This window comes from Microtus ochrogaster, unplaced genomic scaffold (assembly GCF_000317375.1).
Source record: "Microtus ochrogaster isolate Prairie Vole_2 unplaced genomic scaffold, MicOch1.0 UNK31, whole genome shotgun sequence".
NCBI lineage: Eukaryota > Metazoa > Chordata > Mammalia > Rodentia > Cricetidae > Microtus > Microtus ochrogaster.
The window spans coordinates 3634475-3644812 of NW_004949129.1; the positions used below are offsets into that span (position 1 = coordinate 3634475).

Sequence of the window (10338 nt, forward strand, 5' to 3'; positions counted from 1 at the left end):
AAAACAAAACCCACAAAAAACAACAACAAAAAAAAAACCCCACCACCCAAAACAAACAAAGAAAAGATCCACCTGCCTCTGCTTCCTGAGTGCTGGCATTAAAGTCAAAAGAGTTTCTTAGCATTTACTTGTTATTTATGCACGTGTGTGGGTATACATGTGCCATGGCACACGTGTGCAGGTCAGAGGACAACTTGTCGGAATGGGTTCTCTCCTTCCACCGTGTGAATCCTGGGGACCAAACTCAGGTCACCCATCAGCTTTGACAGGAGGTGCCCTTACCTACAGAACCATCTTGCCATCCCTTGCTACCATCAGAGAGGAATTTAGTCTCACCACACAAGGAAAAGAAACATCTAAACTTTATTTGTGCTTTGTGAGCCACCAACAACTTCCTCCTCCCGCGGCTTCTGTCGGTGTCGCCTTCTTTGTTGCAAGCTTGTAGACAAGGTAGAGATGGGTGCGTGGACAAGGCTTACAGAGGGCAATAAGCTAGGAGCCGGCTGCTTTCAGGAATAGACTTGGCGAACTGTCCTCTTCCTACTTGCTTTATTGGCGGTTTAAAGTCATGTAAAGTAGCAGGGTTTTGGGTCTGTTCAGCGAAGAGAAGGATCCAGAGCAGAGTAGAGGATGGGAATTCCTGATGGTGTGTTTCTTCAGGAAGGCAGGATGGAGAGAAGGGTGTGTTCCCTGAAAGATGGAAAAGGTGAATTTTCTTTTGTGACTCAGAATGTAGAAATATGGGTACGGGGCAGCTCTGCCGCTGGTAGAGTGCTGGTCTCGAACACACGAAGTCCTGGATGCAGCCACCAGCACGGCGCGACCTGGGTATAATAGTGCCCACCTGTCACCCCGGACCCAAGAGGTGGAGGCAGGGGATCAGAAGTCCAGTGTCATCCCAGTTACAGAGCAAATCTGAGGTCATTTAGGATCTATAAGATGATGTCTCAAAAAAAGGGGGGGGGGTGGAAAGAAGAAGTCTGCAGAGATGGCTTAGTGGTCAAGAGCGCTTGCTGGTCTTGCAGAAGACCTGGGTTCGGTTCCCAGCACTTACATGGTGGCTTACAGTCAGCTGCCACTCCAGTTTTATGGGATCCAGTGCCCCCTTTTGGCCTCCATGGGTACCTATACCCATGTCCACAACCTCCATAATTAAAAAAAAAAAACAAAACCGAAAATTTAAAAGAATTACAAGTGGGAGTAACACTTTTTCCTGTTACCTTGTCTCTCAGTTATGTAGTTTTTCTGTCCTCGGAGGTAACTGATGTCATTGTTCCTTCTCCTTCCACAGTACTGCACACCATATAAACTTAAACAGTGACTGCATGGCCTTTGAGAGAGGGCCTCACCCTGTGACCCAGCTGCCCTGTTGCTCAGTCCATATCTCAGGCTGGTGTAGAAGCCGTGGAAATCCTCCTGAGTCCTGGGGTTGCAGGCATGCACCACAAACAACAGCTCTCCACTCCCCTTTTCTACACGGAGGCATGCATGGTTGGCCTGCCCTCCGTTGCTGCTTTTTGGGCTTACCGATCTATCCTGAAACTTGTTTGGCAACAGCTTCCCTTTTGTTTTACTGCTGGGTAGTATTCGAACCCACGAATGCCCCACAGTGTCTTGCCTTGGACACTGAGCTCATCTCCAGTCCTCTCCGATACAAACACCCATGCTTATGTTCTTCCCGTTGGGCATGCGTGTGGCATGCATGCAAGGACGCTGGTGGGATAAATTCCTAGACGTAACGGTGGGTTAAAGGGCACGAATGGTTACACTTTAAATAGATCACAAAGTAAAAAAAAAAAAAAAAGAGGGGGTGAATTAGTTTTGGTGTGGCAGAAAAACTCCACCCCATCTGCACCCCTATCAGTAAGCAGAGTCTTCCTTGGGGAAGTCATAAAGTCAGACCTGGAGCAACAGCCCGAGCTGGGGCTTCGAGACTGCACACGAGCACTGGAGAGTAAGGTCTATCTTACGTGTGTTCGTGAGCGAACTCACTCAGCTGCTACATGCTAGAGAGGGACCTGCTTGGGAAGACTGCCCTCGCTGTCACACCGATTTCATCTTTCACGTCCTGCAGCAAAGATTGATCCCATTTTTGGCCAGGAGATGGAGCTAGCGACATCAAGCTAGTCTTGACTGCCCATTTACCATTCTAAAGTCTAAACCCACTGACCATCAAAGTGGCTCCCATTGCTACCTCACCCAAGCCAAGCATTCCCGATACTTTAAAAACATCATATGGGGGCGTGTTCAATAACTGAGCCCTTGACTCGTGTACAGGAAGTCCTGGATTCAATTCCCAGTGACACGAACACACACACCATCAAAAAAATCAAAACCCACCCAGCATGATATTCTTGCTCACAAAGTTTCAACCATATTCCTTATTACTTAGGGTTATAAATATATGTATATTTTATGGGTCTTGATATGTATCCCAGACTAGTCATGAACTCAAAATCCTACTGCCTCAGCCTCCCAAGTAGTTATTAAAAATGAATTTGATTATATTCCTAGGAATCCTCATAAAAGGTTGACTTTTTTGTGGGTGTGGTGTATGTCCATGCGAGTGTAGGTGTGTGCAACTTCTTTAAATTTTTTGAGACAGGGTTTCTTTGTGTAGCCCTGGCTGTCCTGGAACTTGCTCTGTAGACCATGATGGCCTTGAACTCACAGAGACCCACCTGCCTCTGCCTCCCAAGTGCTGGGACTAAAGGCGTACACCACCACCAGGCCTTTCCAACTTTTTTTTTAAAGATTTATTCATTTATTATGTATATAACATTCTGCCTCGATGTATGCCCGCACACCAGAGGAGGGTGCCAGATCTAAGTACAGACAGTTGTGAGCCACCATGTGGTTGCTGGGAATTGAACTCGGGACCTCTGGAAGAGCAGTCAGTGCTCTTAACCTCTGAGCCATCTCTCCAGCCCTCCAACTTCTTAAAGAAGTAATTTTATGTGTATGGGTGTTTCTCCTGAATCTGTGCACCAAGCACATGCAATGCTCACAGAAGCCAGAAGAGGGCACCAAATCCCCCTGGAACTGGAGCCGTGAGCTGCCACGTGGGTACTGAGAATGGACCTCTGGTCCTCTGGAAGAGTCAGTGCTCTAACACGCTGAGCCATCTCTATGGCCTGTCCGCCTCCCTTTTAAACCAAGCAGAATATTGTGGCTTCTTTAGGAACAGTTGTTGTACCAACCAACATGCTAGAACACTAAAGATGGGTGCTGGGACTCGAGCTCAGGGGCTCTGGAAGAGCAGTACTTGCTGTTGACCGCTCGGCTGGCCCTCCAGCCTCCTCTCCTCCCTTTTTAGACAATGGGATATACTGTGCTGGAGGAAGACTGTGAGCGGAAGTGCTGTGCACGGAACTCATGAAGTGTCCTCAACAGCAGAGGGTGCACCCTTCTGCTGTCTTGTATCTTTCCCTCTGAGAGCCAGAGCTGATGCTGAAGCCTCCATCTCAGCCAACCTGGGAGATACTGGTCATCCACACGGGGCACAAAGCTCCCAAAAACTTGAGTGTCTCTGACCATTTCCTTCTAGATTTATACAAAAGAGCAAAATGAATTTTTGTCAATCAAGTAATTGTTCCTTTCTGCCACCTTTAGTTGACTCCAGTGCTAAGTGACATGGTCCCTAGACTTAGGGAAACACAATTCCACACTCTTCCCCCAACCCCAGGTCTCATGTAGCCCAGGATGACTTAGAATTTGCTATGTAGCTGAGGATGACCTTGAACTTCTGATCTTCCTGGGTTACAGATATGTACCAGCATGTGGGGCTGGGATGAGGGCAGGCTCCAAGCATGCTAGATATGCACCTACCAACTGCGCTAACCTACTGGTTTTCTATCTTTTTAAAATTTTCTTCTTAACTTTATTTACTATGTTTTAATCTTTGAGAATATCACACATTTATATGACGTATGTTCACACCCACCCCCCTTTCGTTTGAAACATTAACATCATTTTTGGAAAGGAAGAAAAAGGCTACTTCACTGATGATGTCACAGAGCAGCGAAGTCATGGCTGACAAACTCCCCTCGACCAAGGGCAGGAACTGATGACGATGCTGATACCTGGGCTTCCTCATAGTTCTTCCGGTTCAAAGGCGGCGGTGAGGTAGTCCTTTGGAACAATCCCAACGATGCTGTTCAGCTCTCCTACCCACCAGCCATACATGTTGTACTCCTGAAAGGGAAAAGATGATGGTAGCTGTTGGAGAAATGCTTCTAGAAACCTCACACACTGTGGCTGGTTTCTTTGCTGATTGCCAGAAGGAACCGCGGGCACACCCTTCACGGGATTATTGTATTTGATGAAGTCATCTTTGTTAAAGTAAACATGCTCATTTTGCTGTCCCCCTGTCTATGAAGCGACTGAGCTTATCTGCATACTTGATGCAGTCACTGAACCTAACAACTTTAAAAACTGTTTTTAATTACATATATGTGAGTGTCAGTGTGTGTGTTTGTGTGTGTACATGTGTGTTTGTGTGCCCGTGGGGGCCACAAGAGGGCACTGGATCCTCTGAGCTGGAGTTACAGGGAGTTGAGAGCTGCCTGACATTGGTGCTAGGAACCAGACTCAGGTCCTCTGCAAGAGCAGTGAGTGCTCTTAACCACAGAACCATCTCTCCAGCCCTGACAGCTTTTTATTTTTCCAGAGGTAGGGGTTGAATCTACAGTTCAGGTTGGCCTGTAACTTTTGATCCTCCTGCCTCAGACTCCTGAGGGCTAGAATTGTAGGTACATACTACTACACCAAAAGCTTTTTAATTAAAAAAAAATCTTTCTTTCAGGGCATAGTTCAAATCAATACGATCCATCAAGCATCTTCCTTGTGCAAAGTGCTATCTGGATTCCCTCAAGGGACAGAATGATGAGTCAAACACTGCGTGTTCCTTGGGAGTTTCCAGGAGAGAGTAATGGCCTTTGGAGTCAGATAGGCTGGGAGCAAATCCTCGGCTGGCCATTTAGCAGCCACGTGACCTTAGGTTCTCCTCGTTTTGCTTTTCTGATCTGCAGGAGTGCAGATGTCTTTTCCTCTCCATGCGGCGAGGATGGAAGTGATGCCATAGGAACAGGACAAAAGAAAGTGCTGTACTGACCACCGGTGTTCTAAGCCTTAGATTCTTCCCTAGGAGAGGTGTGAGAAGGGAGGTATAGCAATAACTACAGGCAGGTAATTAACGACAGAGAGGCGCAAACAAGACAGGGCCTAAGAGTCTTTCACTTCAGTTGGGTGTCGGGACCGTGATGCTACCCACATTTTGCATTGCTGGTGGCTGAGCTTTAGGGGAAAAAAGAAGCAAAGCAGGTTGGGGACCATATACAATTCAGGCTCCCTGGCTTTAACTGGTGATCTTGTGTCTGGTGTGAGTCTCCTTCTCCAACTCCTCTGCTCCCCCTGTTCCCCCTCACTCAGCAGATCACCTCCTTCACTTCCAAAGAGAAAAGAGAAGGTCAGATGTGTTTGTGTTCATCTTCAGTCACCAAGGAATGACCTGTACTGACAATCCTTCCTCTCCCAGTCAAAGAGGGGATGCAGCCCTCTCTGGGCTTAACTCTTCCCCTCTGCCCTCCTTTCATCCCTCCATCCTTCTTTCCTTTCTCCCTCCTGCCCTCTCTCCTTTCCTCCCTTCCTCTGTTTATTTCATGGAGTCTGACCTCTGCCTCTCTTTCCCATCAGCTCTGAAATGCACATATGTCTTTCATTGTTGAAAACAATTATTAGTCTCCACTGCATGCCTGCTTCTCATGTCTGCTAGTCTACACTGACCTGCACCTCAGACTTCCTGATTTGCTTCCTCCATTTCTTGTCTGTTCATCCTTCCAGCTGCTCTGGTCCAGCCTCTGCCCCCATCACTCTACTTTTAATTTATTTCCAGACAGAAGTTTCTCTGTGCAGCCCTGGCTATCCTGGAATTTGCCCTGTAGACTAGGGCTGGCCTTGAACTCAGAGATCCACCTGCCTCAGCCTCCAGAGCTGGGGTTAAAGGTGGGCACCACCACTGCCCAGCTATTTATTATTTTTGTGGTATTGTTTGGCTTTATAGTCCTGGATATCTGTGAACTTGCCACAGCTGGCTATCACTCCATTTCCCTCCCTCCATGGTCTCCCAGCACCCGATGATTGGACAGATTCTCTGTGTATATGGCAGTCCAGTCCTTCTGGGCCCTCTCAGCAGCTCCGTTATCACCATGATTCTCTCTTTTCCTAGTTTCTGTAACTATCACCTTCCCACTCCCTTCCTACCGCTGTGGTTTCTGCTTCTTAGTCTTTGCAGGCGCATATTCTCTCCCTTTTATTTTTTAATTTTTTTTTTAAAAGCCAGGTGTTGTGACACACTTTAATTATGTATTCAGTGTTCTGTCCGCCTGTATGTCTGCACACCAGAAGAGGGCGCCAGACCTCATTACAGATGGTTGCGAACCATCATGTGGTTGCTGGGAATTGAACTCAGGATATCGGAAGAGCAACCCATGCTCTTAACTGCTGAGTCATCTCTCCAAGCCTTCTCTCCTTTTTAATGTCGGTCCTAGTCTTCTTCAGATTTACAATCTCATGCACCTTTGTAGTTTTATCACCCTGTTTCTGTGAATGGCTTATGAACAATTAAGGATTCCAGCACAGATGAAAGAGCTAGGTCCCAGGACCTAAGTGTGGACTTGGGACTAACAGATCAGTCAGAAAAGCGCCTGCTGTACATGAACGAGGACCTGAGTTTGATCCCCAGAACCTACATCTGGGCCTGGTGGCACACCCTCGTAAGCCCAGGGCTGGGGAGGTTGAGACAGGTGGAGTTTGCTGGCCAGCAAGCAGGTAGATTTCTGAGTTCAAGGCCAGCCTTGTCCAATTGGTGATCTCTAGGTCAGTGAGAGATCCTCTTTCAAAAACCAAGGGGACACCTAAGAATATTCTCTGGCCTCTACACCCATGTGCAGGCATACACATGGGCACACACACAAATCAACAACCCCCTCAAAAAGTAAAACACCCTAGCCGGGCGGTGGTGGCGCACGCCTTTAATCCCAGCACTCGGGAGGCAGAGGCAGGCGGATCTCTGTGAGTTCAAGGCCAGCCTGGTCTATAGACTGAACTTCAGGACAGCCAGTGCTCCTTATAGATGGTTGGGAACCATCGTGAGGTTGCTGGGTATTGAACTCAGGACCTCTGATTCTACCCAGAGAAACCCTGTCTAGAAAAACAAAATGAAACAAAATCACGAAAAAGTCCCCCAAGTACATGTCCACCAAGCTGCTGTCTCCTGAGTGCTGGGATTAACGGCATGGGCCTCTTGCCATTTTAACAAGGTGGATGAGGCCCCTTGTGGTCCTGTCTTGTTCAGCGCCTGGCACTGCCATCGACCTCCTTATTAAAACAGAAGTTAGCTGGGCTACTTTCACAGGCTATAGGCTCTCTCGTGCTTGGAGCCTTTCTTCTGCCTTTACAGCTCCTGCTTCTCTATGTCATGGGGCTCCCTCCCTTCGAAGCACCCTTCAGATTTCAATTCCTGAGTTACATGCTCTAAGATGCACCCCCCCGCCACTCTGACTGGGTTAGAGGGCTCCACTCCGTGGTCTAACCCTATGCTTGCCCAGAGAAGCGTTAACGCACCATGCTGCCTTAGTCACTAGACGGGAAGTGAAGTGTTCTCTCTCTCTCTTTTTTCTCTTTGGACAGGGTTTTGTGCAGCTGAGGCTGGCCTTGAACTCCTGATCCTCCTGCCTCCTGAGTGCTGGGCCTACAGATGTTTACAACCATACCTGGCTAAGATTAATTCCAATTCCATTCTGTTGCTATGACGAAACACTCAGACCAAAAGCAACTCAGGGGGATGTAGTGGCTTGAATGAGAATGGCTCCAAGGCTCACATACACGCACGCCTAGTCCACGTCTGATAAACCGTGTTAGGAGGATTAGGGCATTTGACCTTGCCGCAAGAGGTGTATCACTGGGAGTAGGCTTTGAGGCTTCAAAAGCCACGCCAAGCTCAGTCTCTGTCTCTGTCTCTGTCTCTCTCTCTCTGCCCGCTGTCTATAGAACAGGATGTAAAGCTCTTAGCTAATACTTCAGAGCCAAGCCTTCCGCTTCCTGGCCATGATGATCATGGACTATATATAACTCTGTGAAACTGTAGCAAGCCCCCAGTTAAATGCTTTGGTCATGGTGTCTCTTCACAGCAATAGATCAGTCACTAAGACAAGGATAAACGGGTTTGTTTCATCTTGTATTTCCAGGTTACAGTCCATGATCGAGAGAAGTCGGGATGTTGCTTGCTGGCTTGCAGACTGGCTTGCTCACAGGCTAATGCTTAGTTAGCTTTCTCACACAGTCCAGGACTAACTGCCTATGGATGGTACCCTACTACATCAATTAAGACCATTAAGACAGGCTGGGCGGTGGTGGCGCACGCCTTTAATCCCAGCACTCAGGAGGCAGAGGCAGGCAGATGTCTGTGAGTTTGAGGCCAGTCTGGTCTACAAGAGCTAGTTCCAGGACAGGCTTTATAGCTACAGAGAAAGCCTATTTCAAAAAACCAAAGGGAAAAAAAAAAAGACCATTAACACAGGGCTGGAGAGATGGCTCAGTGGTTAAGAGTACTGGCGGCTCTTCCAGAAGACCCAGGTTCCATTCCCACATGGAAGCTCACAACTGCCCATAACTCCAGTGCCCGGGGATCCAATGCCCTCTATGACCTTCGCATGCACCAGGCACCCAATATGGTGGACAGACATACATGAAAGCCAATTATTCATGGCACATAAAAAAGACCATGAAGATGCTCTTATTATAGATATGGCCACAGGCCAACATGATAAAAAATTATTCAATTCAGTATCCTCCTCTCCCCACTCCAGAGCAGGTGATTCTAGACTATATCAAGTTCACAATCAACGCTACCCAGGACAGATAAGAAGTTTTGTTTTGGTTTGGTTTTTCGAGCAGTATTTCTCTGTGTAGCCCTGGCTGTTCTGGAATTCACTCTGTACACCAGGCTTGCCATGAACTAAAGATCTGCCAGCCTCTGTTGGTACTGGAGCTAAAGGCCTGCACCACCACTGCCTGGCCAGATAAGAAGTTTTAAGGACCGGCCCTTGTCGGTTTTGTTTCTTGAGTTTTCAGTGGTAAAGACAGAGTGGGTCCAAATAAATGTTTACTAGGAGAGGCCGTGATGAAATGAACGGGCAATAAACGTTCGCACTCTCAACTGAACAGACAGACTTTCAACTAACTCCTAGACACTCCCCTGCTGACTGAACTGGTTGTGACCGAAAGAGGCCAGCTGCCTTCGGAGACAGTGGCCTTAGATGGGTTCCTACATGCCAAGAAAAGTCTCAGCTGCTGCCGAAGTGAGACACGGACGATTGAGTGGATCCTTTAAGGACTTTGTTTTCCTTTGGAGGTGGGGTCTCTCTCAGTTTTTAGCCCAAGTTAGCCTGGAGCTCACTAAGACTGCGATATCATATAAGTCCTATGTAAACATATGCATATACACGTCATGGCATGTATATGCACATGTGCCATGGAAACCAGAAGAGGGTGGAGGATCCTTTGGAGCTGGAGACTCAAGCAGTTGAGAGCTGCCATGTGTGGGTGCTGGGGACCAAACTTGAGTCCTCTGTCAGGATAGCAGGTACTCTCCAACGCTTCAATCCTTAGCCATCTATGCAGCCCCTAAAATGTCCTAAAAGGAGCTGGGTGTGACTGCTCATACCCGTAATCCCAGCATGGTAGAGGCAGAGGTAAAGACTGTTGTGAGTTCAAAGCTACTGTGGGCTACAAAGTAAAACCTTGTCTCAAAAAAAAAAATCCAAAACCAAATCACCACCACCACCACCAAAACCTAAAACCAAACCAAACCAAATAAAGACAAAACACATACACACATGCATCCTGCACCTAAATCTCAATGAAACAAAGCAGAGGCTGGGAAGACTGTCCAACAGGTGGAGTACTTGTCCCACAGAACGAAGAAGACTGCAGTTCCAATCCTCAGCATCCATAGAAATAAATGCCAGCTGGGCACCTCAGCCTGCTTGGAATGCCAGCTCACGGGAAGCAGAAGCAGGAGGTCCCCAGAGCTGGACCAGCTAACTGGAGTAGTAATTTTCAGGCTCTGGGTTCAAGGGAGAGACCCTGCCTCAGTGTGGAAGGTAGAAAGAGATCAAGAAAGATAATCAGAGCCAGGAGTGGTGGCGCACGCCTTTAATGGCGGCACTCAAGTTAGCCTGGCGGTGGTGGCACATGCCTTTAATCCCAGCACTCGGGAGGCAGAGGCAGGTGGATCTCTGTGAGTTCGAGACCAGCCTGGTCCACAAGAACTAGTTC

General features: G+C 47.9%; 1 protein-coding gene across 1 annotated transcript in view; it reads right to left on the reverse strand.

Annotated features, from left to right (window-relative positions):
* Nucleotides 1–344: 344 nt before the first annotated feature.
* Skap1 (src kinase associated phosphoprotein 1) overlaps nt 345–10338 on the reverse strand; it is a 295712-nt gene continuing 285718 nt past the window's right edge. Inside the window, exons 12-13 of the mRNA XM_013354163.2 lie at nt 4083–4194; nt 345–690 (exon numbers count right to left, since the gene is read on the reverse strand). Of these exons, the coding sequence (XP_013209617.1) occupies nt 4093–4194 (102 nt within the window). The 3' untranslated portion in view covers nt 345–690; nt 4083–4092. The remainder of the gene's footprint in view (nt 691–4082; nt 4195–10338) is intronic.